This window comes from Castor canadensis, chromosome 7 (assembly GCF_047511655.1).
Source record: "Castor canadensis chromosome 7, mCasCan1.hap1v2, whole genome shotgun sequence".
Lineage (NCBI taxonomy): Eukaryota > Metazoa > Chordata > Mammalia > Rodentia > Castoridae > Castor > Castor canadensis.
This window is the reverse complement of record NC_133392.1, coordinates 10,409,081-10,429,216: the sequence shown is the minus strand read 5'-3', so window position 1 is coordinate 10,429,216 and position 20,136 is coordinate 10,409,081. Positions and strand designations below refer to the sequence as shown.

Sequence of the window (20,136 nt, the reverse complement as noted above, 5' to 3'; positions counted from 1 at the left end):
ATCATGACAGCAAAATGTGCTCAGAATCAAACTACCAACTTCTCTCAGTTGGGAGAAAACTCAACTGAGTTTTTTGGGACCCAAAAAACCCTGGCCCAAACCACTGTCACATTCTACAGGACTGGGCACTTCCAGCCCACCATGCAAGAAGCAGAAGCGATCTGCAAAGCACAAATCCAACCCTGTTACTCCCCTCAATGCCACCGACAGCCAAGTCCAGGGTCCCTTCTCGGGGTTTTAGGGCTCCAAATAAGTAGAACCTTATCACACTGTTTATTTCCCATTTTAAAAGTCCAATTCTTTTTATTCCACATTTATCAGCAATCTCTTGTACTGTCATTCATGGTTCCTGCTCCATGAGGACAAGAATTACTTCCCTAACTCTCTGGGGAGCTGACCTAGGGCACAAGGTGCCTGGGGAGACCTATAGAATGTTTGATGAAGGACTGAATAAGATAAGGCTAACCCCCTGTCACTTTTGTATTAGCAGGATGCCCTGCTAGATACAGAGAAGATCCTCCCACATCCACCCACCAGTATCTCCCACCTTAACACAGTGCCTCAGAGAACCCAAGCCCAGAGGATTTAAGTGGACCACGTTGGGGCAGACTGCCTCCACCAGGCATCCATTTAAAATAGTTCAAATGTTTCAGAAAAGGTGAGATAGTTCAATGGTTTTCCACGTTCACCAGATCCATTTATACTTACTACTTCAACGTTCAGCCTCTACAGACACACGCACGCACGCACGCACGCAGACACACAAACATGCACACTTTTTTATATCTGGACTCTTTAAAAAGTAAGTGGCAGGCATCGCTGTTACTTCTCATGTGTACCCTTCAGCATTTACAGGCTGAACAACTCTAATCTGAAAATCTTTAAAATCCAAAACATCTTGATTGCTGACACCATGTCACAAGTGGAAAGTTCCTTACCACATAACTTTGTTTCCTGCACAAAGATCATTAAAAGTATGACAGAAAGGCGCCTATGCATATAAAACACAGGTGTTTAGACCTGCGTCTCAAAGATGTCTCACTACCTATATGTGAACATTCCAAGATCCAAAAGAATTCAAATCTGAAACATTTCTGGCCTCAAGCATTTTGGAAGAAATATACAACCTGTATCTCCCTGCTCCAAATTCAGCTTTATTCAGCAGTGTTACCTAAGTTTCAGTCAACATTCAGGTTTTAGCTGTTCAATGCCTTTGTCAAAGCTGACCCCTCACTCCAACTCCTACCCCAAAGGAGCCAGCCCAGGACCACACCCTCACATCTGGTTGTTGCCTCTTTAGAACTTGAAACTTTCCTTTAACCTGCAATGATTCCCACCTAGCCAACCCCCCCCCAACCCCAGTATATTTTCTTTTATGACAATAACATTTTGATGTAACATTTTGTCAAATGTCTCACATTCTGGATCTTATCTGGCTGTTTCCTCATGCCAAAGATTTTCTGATTAGAAGACTCTCCCACATACATGCAACCTGAACTCAAAACTGTTCACAACTTTCTTAAACCCTACATGTTGGGGGATTTCACAGGGAAAAAAAATCTGGAAAAGTCGTAAGCTCTGAACTCTCTGGAAAATTAGAAAAATGGCCCAGGAGCTCTGGGCCATTTTCCTCCGTGACACAGAGCAGAGCTGAGGTGCAGCCGCCCTTCCAGTCCTTCCGCTCTGCAAGATCTGACAGAGGCCATCTCACTCATGAGACTAGGAAGGCCTCTGGGGCATCTGGACTCATGACCCTTCTGGCCCAGATCCCGGGTGACAGGACGCCATTATCACTAGGGATCTTGCCTCTTGGGGGAGCTGAGGAATTCCTGATGCTGTGGCCAGCACTGCCACAGGTGGGAGTGAGCCCACCTCTCCCAGGCAGGCTGTTCTGCACCACTCCTCGACAGTGAGGAAAGGCGTCTTGGGTCCCCCAAAATGCCCCAAGGACTCGGGACACCTGCCTGGCTTGCTCTCAGAATAGCTGGAATGTTTCAAGTTCCATTGTAATGGCACGACTGGAATGTAGGCCATTCACCTCGGGGGACCTGGCCAACTTTTGACCACAGAGTCACTCACCAAAGGAGACAAAATAAACTCAGACAGTCCAGACTCAATGCAATGAAAATACTCCTTTACTTGATCTTTCTTCTTAGAATATTTAATGCCGTATCAAACTCAAAAATCCTAAACACAGCACCTAACAGCTACATCCTCAAACTCAATAACCTCAGAACAAACAAAGCCAAAAACTCATTAGAATCAAAGGGTCCACCCTTAACCCAGCCATTCTCCACCTGGAGAGCTGCATTCCTGAGAGCATCAAACCCGCTCCGTCTCAGAGCACAGACATCTTCCCTGCTCATCGCTGCCGTGTTATTAAGTTGATGGGGTTTCTCGGGCTTTTAAAGAGTTCATTAAACTTGAACGTGAATAACACCATAAATATTTCCCAGGTCGTACAAGACATGCAAGGGCTTGATCTAGCAAACGGGCATGTCCAAACTGCCTGGTTCTTCAAAGACGCTTAATTGGCTTCTCCCCAACCAAGGAGAATGTGAAGGACTCACTTTTTGGGAAGCCAAGTACTCCATGCCTCTGGCCAGCTGGTAGGTGCACGACACCAAGTCCTTGAAGGTCATCTGCTCCTCGGGAACGCGGTTAATGTCATAGGAGTACTCCATGCCAGGTGGCCTCCGGGCCCGCAGGTATTCCCGGAGGTTGCCTTTTGAAGCGTACTCAACTATGACATAGAGTGGCCCTGTGACAAAGACAAGAATCTCTAAGGTGGAGAAGACACGACCTGTCTGTGAGCGACTCAGCAAAGATCTTTGAGTTACTACAACCCAACGTGGTTTCCTGTTGTTTTTAACATGCTGAGGATGGAACCACTGAGCTACCTCCCAGCCAAAGTCTTTTTTTCCTTTCTCATTTAACATGCAGAAAAATACACGCACAGCTACAACACCTGTTTTCTAATCTCTCCAAAATGATAACCAACATTTGGTCGTGATAACCTCAAAAGCTTTTAAGAATTAAAACACAGACAGTGACAGTATCCCTTCCCTATCATCACCTATGCCATCAGAAATCTTCTCCCGCTAGTGCTTCCTTCCAGTTCACTTTAGCCACTCCATGTACATATAATTATCAATTAAAAACATATTTTAATCACATAGATGAACAGTAAACAGAGTTTTGTAACATTTTCACTTGTTCATTATCCTTGCGGAATACAGTTGGCAAAAATGAATCCAGATCATTGTTTTCCACAGCCACATACAGTCTATGATATCAATATACCACACTTTAGCTTCCCCCTTTACCCGGGCATGTAGGTTTCTTGCAGGTTTCTGCCATAAGAAAGCGGGGGGCGAGGAACACTCACTGCTAGACATGATTCCGAACACACATGTGCTCTAATTTCTCCAAGGTATAGATTTGAGAGTTATCAAATGATAGCCCACAGGCCAAATCCTGCCCACTCTTTGTTACATTTCATTGGCACACGGTCAGTTCCATTCATTTCTGTCTTGTCTAAAGCTGCTTTCTCAGTACAATGGCAGGAATAAGTAACTGTGTCATCAAACAGGCCAAAAAGTTTGAAATATCTACAATTATCATTTTTCAGAAAAAGGTGACCAATCTCTATACAGACCTAAAGGAGAAATGGCTCAGTCAAACAACATTTTCAAGTTACTAATCATGGTTAAGTTGATTCCCCACGTGCTCAGTGAAAGCAGGGAATTGCTCCTGAGGAAGCCGTGCTCCCTTACACCACTTTCTTTCTTCAAAGTCATTCTGGAGAAGCACGCCATCGACTGCCATAGCAAGACAGGAATTCCTCTATCCTCATTTTAGGGCAAGAACTTCTCAACCAAAGCATAAGATCCTATTTCGAGAAATCTCTCTTGACACTTACAAAAGAAACCATAAGGACACTGCCTTTTCCAACACAGCTTCCAGGTTATGACCCAGCACTAGTGGGATCCTACACCCATCTTCTCCATTCCCTAGGGAGAGACACAAAACCACCTTGTGTGGATGTCTGGGAACACCTTCCTTAGGGAGCGTGGGGACAGAAATATTTTCTTCCTACTCACCGTCCTGTGTGCAGGCTCCCAGAAGATTGATGATATTTTTGTGTTTTCCAATCATTTTCATCATCTCCATCTCTGACACCAGGTCAGAAAGGTCCTTCTCTGTGGCATCATCTACGAACGGTAATTAGTGAATCAGTGGGTTTCTTCCAGCTCACAGCCTGTCACTGTCAGTTGCCAAACTCTTAGACGGAACTGTGTGAAATTGAATTTTAGATCCAGGAAAGACTCTGCAGTCATCTGCCTCATTTTATCAGTGAAGGGACCAAGGCCCAGGCAAGTGAGTGCCCTGCTCCTTGTCAAAGAGCTCGCTGGGAATAACAGGGTCAAAACTCAGAACCAGACACAGGTTCTGTGTCCTGCAGCAAACCTCACAATCCCCAGTGTCTTCCTTGATGGTGAAATAATCCCACTCTCTGCTATCATGTAGATAGCACCCTCTGCTTCATGGTGCTTGAAAGCGACTCCAAGGACCACACAGAGGATAACCTAGTAGGAACATTCTGAATCACTTCAAACTTCAAACTTTCTCCAGAGCAAAAATTCCTAACCAAACCCTCAGTAGTCCTTAGCTCATTCAAAGATGGGTTCAGGAGGAACCCCATACCTGCATATGTAAGTGTGTGTGGATGGATGCATTTTGAGGGGGCAAAAGGCCATGCTACCATTGGCTTCTCAAAAGAGGTTCCAATTACCTCCTTAAAAAAGGTGGTCCAACCCCCTGCTCTGTAACAAGCAAGGACACAGCAGGCTCTGCTCTACCCACATGGGTTCACAGTGAGCTTCTCATAAATGGCAAGACTGCTCCCCATACACCCCACACCTTCAAGCTCATTCTTGCTATTGTTTGAAATGCTCTGAGACTCAGACCCAAGGCCTGTGCATGCCAGGCCAGCATCCTACCACTGAGCCTCCGAGCCAATTCGATATGGAAAAATTTGAGCTGACTTTAAAAAAAAATTATGTAGGGACATGGATGGGAACCATGCTGCAAAAAGCTTTTTAACTTCACAAAAGGAAGCACAATACAATTGACTGTGTCCAAAATCTACCCAGATATATAGGGAGGGAGGGAGGGAGGGAGGGAGGGAGAGAGGGAGAGAAGGAAGAAGGGGGAGAGGCCTGTGGACACATGGCTCAGGGAGTTCCTCTTTCTCCAGGCTCTTAGCCATCCACTGGCTTTTTACAAAGAACGAGCCAGAAAGGCCCTGGGGCTAATGTCCTTGGACAGCTTGAGAGGGATGGCAGCCAGCCTTGGCCTAAGAAGAGAAACAACCCCCAGACCTCCCTTTCTGCAACATTCCCATGGAACTCCCAGCCCCATCAGCAGAATCAGAAGTCCTGCCATAAAAGATGCAAAGCGCGGGTCTTCCCCCACACCTAGGTACCAGAGGTTGCCTCTGTCCCAATGTACAGACACTTGTATCTCTTCCCTGGCATCAAACTCCAAGGCAGGGAGCATCGAAGAACACCCAGATTTCCTTGGGAACCTTAAAACAATAGCTCAAAGACAAACTAGATAACTCCACCAGCACTACTATGTGATGGATTTTTTTTTTTTTTTGAGATATGGGCTTGTGAACTATTTTCCTGGGCTGGCTTTGAACCATGATCCTTCTGATCTCTGCCTCCTCAATAGCTAGGATTACAGGTGTGAGCCACTGGCACCTAGCAAGGTTTTTTTAACTCTAATCTGTTACTTGCCTTCAGAGAACAATGAGGTGAGCATCCCTCAAGACCCAACCCATAAAAGAAAGAAAACGCCTTACTCCAGACGTGGCCATGCAGCATCCCATATCCCAAGGAGAGCCCTTACTGCCTGGAGACCAAGGAAACACTGGACTAGGGACCTCCTTTCTGAGATCTTTACAAGAGCATTTTTAAAGTGACCGTTCCTATAACTCTTAGCCTAAAAGTTTCCTAAGCTCCATGGACACAGGCATGAAGCAGGGTTAGAAGAGTTGCACAGAAATGTTCTGAATCCCATGAACACAATGAAGCATTTACATCTCATCTCAAGGTCATGGTTTCCATGTCCCTGAGGCTCTGCACCTGTCTCAATACTGCTAGTTCCTTTTTAGCTTCTAAGCGACTCCACCAAGTCAGTAGCATCCCTGCTCTGCTCCTGGTGCAAAAAGGAAGGCAGTGTTCTGTTCTCTGAGCTCCCTCCCCAAATGCCTATTTCTCTTTATTTGTAAGTTCAAATCTGGGTCCTGAATCTAACATACCAACTCCCATCAAAATCCATCACTGTTAAGTGAGTGGATATTTTCTAAGCCCATAAACCACAGAGGGAGTGAAGAATCATGGTCACCCACAAGAAGTGAAAGAATAACTCAATCCAGGGGTTACCACTTGCTAAGAAACTGGCTTTTCTTTTTATAAGTACACACAGCTCAAGATAAATAGTCTGTCTATGATGCTGATTTATCTTGAAAACTCCTCAACCTCCAGGTCAACTATGTGCTCTCTGACCCGCTGCCACCGCAGAGTTCACATGCCACAAAGGAGCATTCTTGATAAGCCACTCCCCCCTTATACCCACAACTCACCTTTCAACATCTTCACTGCCACAGTGGCTGCCTCCTTGGGCTTGTCTTTGTCAATTCCCACTGCTTCAGCCATGACCACTTGCCCAAAGCAACCTTCCCCCAGGGGTTTGCCCAGCGTCAGCCTAAATGTGTAAATAGAGGATTAGCACACAACATCTGGCATAGAGCAGCAAGGGAAATTCCAGCCCTAAATATAAAAATCTTTCAGCAACTTACAAAAGCATGGCGTATTTATCATATGGAACTAATGAGACTTGGGGTACACGTGTGCTGGAGAGTGTTTTCTTAGTGACGTTTTTGAGAAGGTGAATTACTGGTGGAACTCTATTAAATTTCGCATTTGTATTCTCGATTTATTTTCTTTACGGAAGGTATGCTTGCTACCAAGGTGGTCAGCCTTCCTGAGTGCCAACAACAAGGAGCTTTTGATCTTGAGCCAATTAAATATTTGTAATGTAGAATGTCTCAAGGAAAAATGTTCTTATTTTTTTTGTCCCCGTAAAGTGGCAGGTTTAAGATCACTATTATTCAAATGCCAGCAGATTTTATGGTCACCTTCCTTGCCAAGTTACAGGAGCTGAATCTTAAAACATGTTTCAAGGAATCTCTAAATCCTCACTATAGGAAAAAGAAAATTCTAGAGAGTGGGCAGAGTATTTTCTGACATATGTCTAGCAATCCTTACGACGAGTCAAAATTAACAATGAAGAAAATCCAAAGTGAACACCATGAATCACAGGTTTAAGTTCAGAAGTTTTACACTTATCATACAAATAGCCATCTATTGCTCTAGGACATCCTCAAATCCAAAGAATGGAGAAGGCTTTTTACACTTATGAATGTGGTTTATTAACTTAAGCATAACACAGCCAAGTACTGGGCTGCCATCAGTAAACAGTATTTACAGTAAGTACACAACGGTTTGCAAAAGTTCAGCAAAAAACCCCTGAGGGCAGTGTATGCTATGCTGAGGTCATCGACCTCTCTCTATCCAGCACTAAAATTAAATTTAACATCTTGGCAGAAAATAAACATTTGCATTGGAAAAATGGCTAATTTATGCCCTATTGCTTTGCTAGGACAAGCGTAACAACCCTTTCTTTGTGTAACTCCTGCCTCCGATTAACAAACTGCTTCTAAATAGCCTTCATTCATTGCGAATCTGCTCCGCCTACATTTATGCTGTGCACTATTTGGAAATGCATAGCACTCAGACTTTCCATACTTGGGGTACCCTGGGTGAGAGCTGGCTGTCAGGGCAGCACACAGACTCCCACTGTTGACTACAGTGTCACAGGTGGCAAAAAGTACAGCCTGAACCTGAAAACTGCAAGTTCTTAACATATGATCACAACTCCCGAATTCAGTGCTGTATACACAGGAATGTGTACTTGAACGCAGCTACCTAAATAATCGTACATAGCTAGTGGGCTGGCAGGGTTCATGAGAAACACCCCTCCCTTCTCCACATCCTCCAGGTACAGAAATCATTCTTTGCATTTCTCTAGTGCCACCCCAGGAAAGGTCCAAAAAACTTGCCTCAAATTGAGTGAATGGTCTTCTCACCATACTACACAAATGAACTAGAAATTACTTCTGCTAACTGCCTGCTGTCTAGACAGTTCTTCAGTTCTAGCTTAGCATATACATTGGCGTCTCTGAATTGGCTGTTGAGAAACAAAAGCAACATGAAGTTGTGTGAATCAGAATCACAAGCGCCACGTAAGCTACGTCTCCCTTCCAACTTGAGCTCGTCAGATCCAGTCTCTGGGAAAGCTTATCTCTGTGTTTCCAAATAGCTCATGCTAAACACATCTCTAACATAATCTCAGGGAGGTGCTGCAAATGTCGGGACAAACAGCCTGGCTGTTTATAAGCAAGTTAAGAGTTTATTCCAGTTTATCTGATGCAGTGAGAGTCAGTATCTCTACCTTCTATTACTCTCAAGCTGCTGAGACTCTAATTCCACAAGAAGGATCCCTGAGTGAGCTGACAACCTTCTGTGATCTTGGCTTCAGAGGTGGGATAAGGGGTTGGTGTCTACCTAAAGAGCACACTGGTGCTGTGCTGAGCACAACCATCTTGCTAAGATTTGCAGTTCAGAGGTCCCGGTGACCAACACATGAATGCAAGTGAGACTCCCACAGCCAAAAACTGTGCTCAGTCTTAGGAAACATAGACCATGTCCTTCATGCTATGAGAATGAAGTTCAGAGAGTTGTGTGAGTAACCCAAGGTTGCCCAGCCACTGGTTGACAAAGCCAGGATTCAAATCCAGCCAACAGAGCCCAAAGTACTCAGACTTGTTTGACTCAGACCAAGGGATACCCAGCTTGTAGCAATGACTTCAACAAAGCCTGAGTGGCAATCCTTTGACTAAGCGTGTGACTGGACACCTCTCCACCATTCAGTAAGGAAAACATCACAGCCCACAGAAATCAGGTACCATATTTTAAGCTTCCAGCCCAATACTGCATCAATGACCATTAAAAACAGCAACACTGGGTAAGGAACCTTAAGGCAATTTTATGTTCTGCATCTAATTTCTTCAGAGAAATAAACTACAAAACAGTCATTTTTCTAGCAGCCAGAAAGTTGGAATGTCAGAGCTATCTTAGAGATTGGGTAATTCACTCTTATTCCATTTGACTGGGTTTGAATTGTCTGGAAATTTAAAAAGTGATAACCAGACGCCACCTTGTTTGGAGGCCAGCCAAGACTTTGTAGCGCTGTTTTAAAGGAACTACTTGTTTTTCAACCCACTCTTTCCTTTTCCAGGACTTGGCTATTTGGAAATACAATCTCACTCCTATTGACACTGTCAGAGAAAGACCTTTGCAGTTAAAGGTCATCAAAAGAAAATGTCAATCCAATATTCCATTTATATGTAAGCTTCCATGCAGGGATATGCACCAAGTACTCACTTATCTCTGGGGAACTCCCACTTTGGATCCTCTGGGAGTTCATACTCAGAGACCCCTGCCAGCATCGGGGTGTCTGCTGTTGAAGACAGGCGTGTTGTTATCCTTACCAGTGGGGTGTTGGAGTTCATGGAGGAGCTGGACTCAGCCGAAACCTGGATACAAAATGCAAAGACACAGATGTAATCGTGGTTCCACCTGAGAAGGCTGGAAGTCAGCCAGGGCCCAGCCAGACTGATTCTTAAACAGGAAGGGGGCAGGGGCCAAAGTCATGCACCAAATGAAAGCCACTGGACTCCAATCCCCACCCCCCCCCACCGTCCTCCCACATGCAGTACTAGATCGCACCTAAATTGGATGTTCCTAAGATCAGTTTTACAACAAAAATTTTTACGTAAGTCTGATCAAAGTATGTCTTCCTTCCCTCCTAATTCTCCAAGACAGCCACCCGCGGGTGTACAGACAGACCCCACTGTCTTCACTACGACCTCTTTGCCTGTCTGTACCTGCTCCGGAGCACCAGATAACCAAGCTCCTCTCAGACCTGCCCAGATCACAGATCAAAATTGTGCTCATGAGATTTTTCCATAAACCATTTTAGGGTTTCCACATTGCCTGACTTTGGAAATGTAAAGCCAAATACCTCAGAGGAAGAGTTCTATGATTTGAATGTGAAAAGCACTCTAGAAATTCCATGCTCCTTTATTAAAGACAAATCAAGACCATTCTCTGTCTCTCCCCTGGAAATCTGTTGATGCCATTCGGCAAAAATGGGTTGTCTCCTGTCAAATGTACCTTCAGAAAACAGAGCACTGAAACGTGAGACAAACAGTGCAAGGAAAGAAAAATACACCTTCATTCATAACCACACAGGAGTGCTCCTCTCTCACCTGGTGGCATACAGGGCTTCATCAAACTATATTCTCATTCACCCTGATTCATTTCAGTCTGTGTCTGATACAGTGATTATTTCTTAAATACATCATCTCCCCTTGGCTGGTTTCGGTGAAGGAAAACTCCTGCCAAGCCTACACGGAAGCTGCTTCTGAGGACAACTCCACAATCCTGGTGTGATCATGGACTGCTAGACAGTGCTTTACTCTAAACTATGCATAGTCCACCAACCCGCCTTGGTTTCTGACTCCTGCATGGATGACAGTGACCCCAGCTGTGCATACAAACACCTTTCAATTGACCTGGCAAAGACTGAGTCCAAGTGAACAAATTGAGTTGGGATATACTTTCACAAGGTGGATCTTGGACTCTTCCCACAGGGGACCAGAGGAAGTGCACTCCCCCAGGACGGTCCTAATTGGAAAGCCCTGATGTACTCCTCTGTAAACCCCAGACAACGCTGAATGCAGGCTGGAAACTTGAGAAGATGCCCAAGAATGAACCGGGGAGAAATTAGGAATAGGAAATTGTTTTCAGTATTAAAATTAAGTAGGCAGTTTCCAACAGGGAATTTCTATTATCTTTAGACATGTACATGTATACATTTTTTTCTGAGTCTTCTGAGAGGTCTTTTGGCAAGGGGAGGCTAGTCCTAAATTTTACTGTGCAGATGGCATGAGCAATGCTTATTCTGTGGCAAAGCAAAAATTAAAAATTAAAAAAAAGAGGGAGTCAAAGAATTGATGATTATACACCTCAAGGCCAAGTGTCCAGGCTACAAGGGCAAATGACAGAAGCAGACAGGAAAAGACAAGAAGGGAAGCATGTGGGCTCCTATAGACTCCACTTTTCCTTACATCACAGTCCAGGCAGGAGTCCCACCCTGGGCATCATATACGATGACTTCCAAGACCCCTGCATAATTCACGTGGTGTCCAGCCTCACAGTAGTGAGCTGACAATATTTGCAGGACACATCACACATCAAGAACTTTTAGCAAACATCAAGATTTCCAATTTCCACTGATCACAGAAACTTCTTGCACTTCATCCACAGAGCAGAGGCTCAGAAAGATTTAGGAATGAGCTTCCCCAAATCCACCCACCTAACTCATTCTGCAACAGGGCCATGGCCCAGGCTTGCAAAAGATGCCTGGTGGTTTTTCTTGTTTTTGTTTTTGTTTTTTTAAATCAGTCTTCCAGGAAGTTCTACATGAACAGGCAAACGTCACCACTTACTGCAGTAGACAGACAGTTGTGCCTAAAGATCAGAGGCAAGAAGTTCTGGCCAAACTAGTAAAAATCAGCTCAGCTATGAGAGAATACAGGCCCCAGATGGCCAAGGTCCAGTAGATTCTGCAGCCAGGTCACTCTGAAGGACCACCAGCACAGCCCCTCATCACTATCTCTGGAGTTCCCAGTCACATGGCTGGGGCATAGTGTGCTGTGACCGATGAGGAGGGAGTACCAGAACTGACTGGGAAATCAGCACAGACCACATGCTGGATGACGATAATGTCCAGGGGCAGAGACACATCAGAGTGAGTGGCTTGCAGGCCTCATCTCCAAGAATCTCCTCTCCCCAGGAGGCGTATGCGATCAGATATGGGAAAGCACCCCTTCCCTCCAGCGCTTAGAGAGCTCAGGCAGGAAGGCTGTCTGAGGACTTAGCAGTGGTCACCTTTGGGGAAAGAGTTCAAGGGTTGGGGGAGAGGATAGAAAATAGGTCTGATTTCTCAAGTTTCTATACCGTTTGGATTTTATTACCATGGATGTGCATTTCTTGTTTTAGAAGTCCTTTCTTTAACAAAAATACTGTTTTGAATAATAAGGATCTGAACTGAGGCACAAATAAAGGGAACAGAAAACCAAAGGCACATGCTAAAAATATACCGATTTCTACAATGAGTTCAAAATGGCAACACCCCTGCTTTCATGCCTGTCTTCTGCTACCAGGCTGTTTTGTGGCATCTGTGCAGCCTTGGATGTGGTACCCCAGGTGAGCATCCATGGCCAGGCAGCCCTAGTTGCTGCCCCGTGTCAGCAGGGCTGACCACTGCACCAAGGCACTGTATGGTCAAATTGCCAGGGTCTTCATCCCAGTTCCAATACAGGGCTTCAGAAAGTCACCTCACTGCCCTAATCCCAGGTTTCCCTGTCTGTTACGAGGAGACAGGCACACTCCCAGCCTCACAGAGTTGATGTAAGTGAGGACGGAGTAAGGAAACCCCCAGCAAAGTGCTTGTTGCTGAGCCAGGCCCTCAGAAAGAGCTCAGGGACATTTACCAGGAATGCCACAGTACTTTCTCTTAGCACCTCTGGAATCATCTGTGTCCAGATCCCAGCGGGCACACTACTGGACTCTCTGTGTAAGTCAGGGCACTTGCTGCCCAGGGTCGTTGTGTGTGTTAGACACCGTAAGACTATGTGCAACGAGGAGGAAAATGGCAACAGTAAGGGCCATCTGAAGGACAGATTATGTCGGAACTGCACATCCGATTTACAAGACATGGCTCTCTACTTCCAGCCAGGATGGCTTGGGGCTCCAGCAGGTAAACAGTGAAGAATCCAGGAACCTGGGGATAGTCCCAGGGCAGGAGGGAGGAAAGCTGGAGGGTAACAGTCATAGTGACGGACATTGACTTAGGGGCTACTTCAGATAACAGAAAGTTAGCATCTGCTCAGTGGGAAACCACTGACCCAAAGGGAATGAGCACTCACAAACCCGTGGCAGAGGAACCCACGTACACAACCTGTGCCCCAATAGTGTTTTCACAAATAGAAAATGAATGAACTAAGATAAAGTGGAGAACTTTTACAGTCTTTGCTCTTGTCCTTATATTAAAATATAAAACCCTATTTACTTGTGGGACTTTTGTTCGGATGACGTGTAGAGACTCAGATTAAATGTACAAATCTGGAAAAAGAACCTTGGTAAAAAACACAAAGGGTAAGAAAACACCCAAAGTATAAGGAAGTACAGAATTCATAGCTCTGTCTGTTGAGCTATGTCTTAATTTTACTTCATGCATTTTTACTGTGCTTTGAAAATCCCCTCTGGGACTATAAGATATGGCGATTTTCTCTTCACTCACTTTTTCTCTAAAAGCAAACCTGTTTGGAGGGCTTGGTGCCATCACTGAAAGGAGGTGCCTCCCCCAGGGATGCCATATTTCAGGGGCTTCTTTCCTTTGAACCGTGCCCCTGCTGCCTACGTTATCAGTTTGTCTTTCCTTTCTCACAAAACTATCATCTCCCCTATCAGATATTCAATTCTGAACCAAGAAATTTCAATTCTGGAGTTTTCTGTTCATTTTAAAATGTCCCACTGTTACTAAGAAATAAGTTACTTATAAACAATAGATGCTAACAGTCTAGTACATGTTTTCCCCACCCAAATCTTGGCATCCATAAAAAAAAAAAAAAAAAAAGCATGTACTTTTCACAGTCTCCAAAACAGCTTCCTTACTCTCCAGATTCTCTACCATGCTTCATAAATCAAGCTGTTAACTAAATGTGCTTTTCATATACTTCCTCAGTACATGTGGGAGATTAAGCAAGGAAGTAGTTTCTTTTTTTACGAAAGGGCCACCAAAAAATAGTGTTATCTCTTTATACTAGATTGAATTTAACACCCAGAGGGAACCTCACAGAGGACAGAGCAGGTAGACGCAAAGATGCCACAAGGAAGAGTCACATTTGGGCATTTATTCCCGAAGAAAGACAAACACCCTTGGACAGCAGCCTGCCAGAGAACCCTCTGCCTCTTGGACAGTGGACCCAGCTTCTGTCCCGAACCACAATGGAAGGCCCAGGATTCTTCTGCTATAGTCCCTGCCCGCCACTTGCATATGGCCAGGCAAAAGCTTTTCACCCCATCAACCTGGGGGCGGGATGAAGCTTTGGTTTTTCTTTTGCCCTCCACAACAAATGTAGGTAATTAGGCAAGGCAGTTTCTCCCTTAACAAGCTTCCATCTCCTCCAGGCCAACTCTTGAGTCCTGTCACAAACAGCAGTGACACACCGGTCTCAGCAGCCTGGATCTACTTAGAAGATCTTGTCAGCCAAAGTCCAGGTCAGATCTTAATCAAACCCACATCTTTCAGAGGCTGGGGGAAGAGAGCAACCAAGATGAAGCAGAGAGGGCGAGGTATTCACACCAAGGACAGGTTCCAGTCAGATCATCCATACAATTCTTATCACCCAGATGTTTTCTGGAACCAGGGAGGTTCCATTACAATACCGGGTTGACCATGCTACAGAGACTATTCTAAGATCCTGATGTTCAGCTGCCAGGTAACAAGCAAGTTAGACTTTTTCTTCATAGAGCCAGGTGTATTTAAAGACCATAAATACAGGTAGCCCTAAGGACTGGCTGCAGAGCCACGTGTTCTTCTACCTTCATCCCAATCTTTTTTTTTTTGGCAGCACTGGATTTTGAACTCAGGGCCTCATGCTTGTTAGGCTCTACCACTTAAGCCACTCCACCAGCCCTTTTCTGTGTTGGGTTTTTTTTTTCTTTTAATATAGGAGCTTTGATCTATAACCCTGGGCTGGCTTTGAACCACAATCCTCCTGATCGCTGCCTCCTGAGTAGGTAGGATTACAGGCATGAACCACCACCACCCAGCTATCATCCCACTCTTACTGTCCCCTGGAGGCCACCATTTGCCTCAAAGGTATCACCACAGAAGATATCCTTTACTTTTCTCTAGGTTTCATGCTACCTGTATCAGCCATAGTGATGATGAAAGTTATGGCTGAGAAAGAAGCCTCTCCTTCCCCCCAGCCCCTTGTGACCTGCTGATGGGAGGGGAGGAGCCAGATAGGACACACACTGACCTGAACAGAGCCAATCATCAGTTAGATCTCTATTCTGCCTTACAGAAGCTTCTGGATTCTAAGGAGCTGATGGATCCTCTGAGAAACCTACTCAACAAACCCAGTGCTGTCCTGAGCAAGGTCTCCTCTGTGCCCCTCCTGCACTCATGCTCACCCCATAAGGGATTTGTGGAAATCATGGATGTGAAGCCTTCCCTTCAATGCATGGGCTGCTTTTGAAGACACTGACTGTCCAGCAGGCCTTTACAAGAACTGACAGCCAAGGAGCCAGAGGTGTGGCTCAAGAGGTAGAGTGCCTGTTTTGCAAGCTTGAAGCCCTAGGTTCAATCCCAGTCCCACCTATGTGGGAGGCAGAGGTAAGAGAATCACAGTCCAAGGCCTGTCCAGGTAGAAAGAGTGAGACTTTGTCTGAAAACAAACTTAAAGGAAAAAGGCTGGAGGTGTGGCTCTGGAATTCAACACCATGAAGCAAACGGACGGGTTCACAAAGGTGTTCCTCTCTGGTTTGGAAGATGCCACATGCCACCTGCCTGTCCTCCACCAAAAAGTTGCTACTCTTTCCCCAGGCATCAAAGTTCATAAGGGGAAAGAAACATAAGGAATTTCTTTTTTTCTTACCGGGAAAACATATTTTTGTCTTAAAAAAAATAAAAACCCTGAAATGTCTGTTTTCCACCAGTAAGTTCAGAGCCAATTAGTAAATGTCAAGAATGAAAACCCCACAACAGGAACAAAAAGTCCAACTTTTCTTGTCCTAAAAAGAGGACGATGATGGATTGAGTGAGGGGGGGCAGGCTGTACGTATGCGTGTTGGTGGAGCGGAGACAGGCTCAGGGCTAGGCAGATAAACTGAGAATTCCATGAGCATGCCCAGTGTTACCTGTGTCATAGAGAAGGCTGGGCCAACGGAGACTGAAAAGTGGCCTTGTGAATGCCTTGAAGCAACCGTCTTCCAGACATCTGATTACAGACTCACCTGTCCTCAGGTAAAGGCATGCCTGGCATCCCTGTGGTATTCGCTCTGTCATCAACACATCTGCCGGCCTTTGTGGGGCTCTTCCCTCCAGCCACAGTCCAATAACCCTTTTTTATCCAGATACCTGAGAGGCATCTCCTCCACTGATGAGTTCCTTCTGAAGAAGCAGTAATGCACCCCGTTTTGACGATCTGGGGGGTGTCAACGTTCTCTTGATGCATTAATCTACCAGAGATCTAGTTTTCCAGGAGTATTGGTATTTGCCCATTTTCCCTGCTTGTCTTACAATACTTGATCATATGTTTCAAATAAAGGTCTCCACTAACCTTGGAGCCAATGCCCAATGCAAAAGGCCATGTCTTACTTGGAACCTGGTTTAGACCAAGCATTTAATAAGTATTGATGAATAACAGGAAGGAAGAAAATGAGGAAAGGATCCTAATTTTCCCTTTGGTTATACAGAAAGTATGAGAAAAATGACCAACTAAGGTGGATATGAGCAATGAAGAAGTACCTGCTGGCCAGAGAAAAGAAAACACTCTGAGTGTGATTATATCAAAGGTATTTTAAGGACATCTGCCTCTTTTATAGAAAGTAAAAAGAAGAGCATTGTAATAGCTACAAAAAAAAAAAAAGATGATGATGAAATAATTATGGGACAATGGCCTACCTACACCAATTACAGGTTTCCCATTTTTTTCCAGGGGTATTGGCAAAATACCCATTTTTTTTTTTTGGCCTATTAAAGAAAGAAATAATAGAGGTGGGAATACCACTCCCCTTTTCCAACTCCCTATGCCAGATTGCCAACATGTAGACTACAAGAACGGCTCAGAGGTAATTGGTAAGGAAGGAGGTTGGGTGAAGGCTGGCTATATAGCCTGAAGTCAGAGCACTATTAGGCCTGGGACAGGTCATCTTTTGACTGGACTCCCCCAAAACTAGTCACGCAACTGGCCCCACAACTAACAAGCAACATCACTCAAAATAACAACAGCATTCTTGGTGGCAGAAGCAACCCAATGGAGCTCTTTTTTCCCATGTCTTGGCACAATTTGGTCATTTGCCAGCATTTGGCAGGCACTCCAACTTCTATCCTCAGCCTCCGTGAAGGGGAGGCTAGAAACATGGCTCCAGGAAAGTTAACAAGGACTCATTCAGCCTGAAGCATGAAACTGGGTTGAGAACAGCCAGCTTCCTGCCAAACCCACTGCTGACCAACTGGATCCTAATCTATCCGAACGCCTTGTTCAGAAAGGGCACTGCTAACTGAAGTCCCAGGAGAGGCACAGCTGGGGTGAACCCAGAGTTTCTCAAAGTGCTTTTTACAGTCCCCTGAGGACTTACTTCAAATGCAGATTCCTGGGCCCATTCGAGAATCTCTGGGGCTGGGGCTGGGACTAACGAATCTGCAATTTTAACAAGCACTTGTAAATTCTACTAAAATGCACACTGAAACAGCCAATTAGTTGGCAGTTTCACTTGTTATTTCAAAAGAAATAATAACTTTATTTGACCCAAGTTCGAAATGCAAAACTTTGCGTCCACATACACCTTCCCCTTACATCATCATGAACAAGCAGAAAGACTGCATTTCCGGTCCTATCCACCTTTGCAAGGCTTTGATTTATTTATGGCACAGAGGAAGTTGTATCTTGACCTATCTTCCCAAAGCAAAAATAAACCAAGCTCAGAGTTTAAATTACTCTACCACTGAAACTGCAGCCACAACTGTGACCCTCTGACAATAATGTAATATATACGTAAGATGCCCTTTTTTCTTTTGCAGTACTGGGGCTTGAACTCAGTGCCTACACCTTGAGCCACTCCACCCTCCCTGTTTTGTGATGGATTTTTTTCAAGATAGGATCTTGCAAACTATTTGCCTAGGCTGGCTTCCAGCCATGATCCTCTTGATCTCTGCCTCCTAAGTAGCTAGGATCACAGACATGAACCACCAGCACCCGGCCAAGATGCTATTTTAACAGTTAGAGGAGCTCAGCTAAAATTCAGTTCATGAAGACAGCATGTGCCAGTTTAAAGCAAGCAGCAGTTCAGTTATACCTCTGAACCACAGGTTTCTGATCTTGACTTAAAACAATAAATCAAAGAGAACTAGAATCTCTTTCTTACTCATGGAATAAACCCCATCCAAACAGTCATACCTGTCTATGCTTTTTTATAACATTAGTTCCTAGGAGACAAAAGTGGCCTATGCTTTGAAGAGACCCCTGTTCTTCACACAAAGAGAATTACCTCTCGAGTTATTTTTGATCCCGATTAGCTCTCTGATTCTCACACTATCGTTCTTTCTTGTCCTTAGAACTAGACCCCATTCACCACCCCCATGAGGCACTACTACTTGACTCTCCAAGCACTAACCAGATGACCACCGAGTGGCACAGCAGAACCACTCCCATACTGAAGCTCACAGAAGTACATGGCATCAAAGCAAAGGAAAAGATCCAAGAGCTGGCTGGGGCATGGGGAGGAGTAAAGGTCTTTAAACTCTTTATCTACTTTCTGTTACCTGTCTCCGCAGGGGGATGCGTTTGGTCAGCTTGTGCACAGCTGGCTGGCTGCTGAAGTCTGGCTTCTTGGTCGTGGTCTTCATTCGGCACAGGATGACTGTCACTACCATACAGGCGATTAAGAAGACCCCTATGCAGTAAATGGCTATCTCCAGGTAATCTGGGGAAGCTGTAATCTCCTTTTCTCTTACAGGAGCTAGATTGCAGGTCACAGGAGAGGAACAGATAAGCAGGCCACAGGGTTAGGACACTGGAGTGACGCATCACAGCATAACTAAAGGAATCAAAAGGCGATGACCATTCCAAAGGCAAGATGGGCTTCCCAGGAACCCCATGCGGCAGGAGGTCTGGGGCCAAGGCCTACTGTGTGCCTCTTCAATGCAAATGAACAGTCAATGGGTCCTCAGTGTACCACTAGACCTAAGTGGTCACCATCTCCAGCCTCAGGGGACATCTGCCATCAGTGAGTGGTTGACACCAAATTACAAAGGGAGGCTACAAGGCCACATTCTGTTAGACATTTAGGCAGAACAGGACCAGCAGCTGCACCTCCAACAGGACTGTCTTTCATGATGGCCTCTGAACGTAAATCAAATTAACAATTCTGGAATATGGGCATGTCCACTTTTGTTCCTAAGGAGACTGTAACAAACGTTTCAGTCTTACCGAGGCAGGCTCTTCCAGAGGAAGGCTCAACGAGATGAGGTACCCAAGAAGAACACAGCTCTGTATGGAATGAACACTCAACTAGTAGGCTGGCCCAAAAAAGTTTTGCTGAGTTCCTTAATAAAATCCAGCATTTCTCAATAAACAAAAAAATATATTTAATATGAAGACTGAGTTGATTATGATATGAAAATCACATCCACAATGAAGTTTATAATATTCCTTAAGAATTATTAAATTTTTGTTATACTGACAGGACACTACAACTTTTCTCTTAAGAAAAAATTTAAATGGTAATACATGTGAGTGTGTGTGTATATATAAATTTCATATATATGAAATCCAGCACCTTCTCATATCAACTTTCAATAATGTTTGCAAGTCCTCCAAGGTCACTCTATAAGCAGTGTATTTCCAAGCATTTTTTTCTTGAACTGCATTCTTAGTTAATGGACTAGTATTGCCAGGCAAGTTGGTTAGGAAGTGCCAGGTAGGCACTTGCAGAATACAAGTAAAAGCAAGCTCAACTCGAGAGGAATCTCATAGTTTCAAAGTAAAATATTCAAAACCAAAGGAAAATTGGATGTAATGGTATTATTTAAAGCTTATACATTTTAATCAGAAAAAATACTTGCAAGAGAGTCAAAACTCTCAGC

The 20,136-nt window shown here is 44.7% G+C and overlaps 1 protein-coding gene across 18 annotated transcripts in view; it reads right to left on the bottom strand.

Moving 5' to 3' along the window:
* The window catches only part of Fgfr2 (fibroblast growth factor receptor 2), a 99,992-nt gene that overhangs the window by 13,244 nt on the left and 66,612 nt on the right, over window positions 1-20,136 (bottom strand). For 12 of the 18 annotated variants that reach the window (XM_074078183.1, XM_074078177.1, XM_074078180.1 and 9 more), the window contains 5 exons: window positions 18,808-19,010; window positions 9,576-9,727; window positions 6,653-6,774; window positions 4,104-4,214; window positions 2,571-2,761 (listed from right to left, as the gene is read on the bottom strand). In XM_074078183.1, coding sequence (XP_073934284.1) covers window positions 2,571-2,761; window positions 4,104-4,214; window positions 6,653-6,774; window positions 9,576-9,727; window positions 18,808-19,010 — 779 coding nt within the window. The remainder of the gene's footprint in view (window positions 1-2,570; window positions 2,762-4,103; window positions 4,215-6,652; window positions 6,775-9,575; window positions 9,728-18,807; window positions 19,011-20,136) is intronic. The other 6 variants (XM_020171786.2, XM_020171798.2, XM_020171789.2 and 3 more) reach the window with 1 other exon arrangement.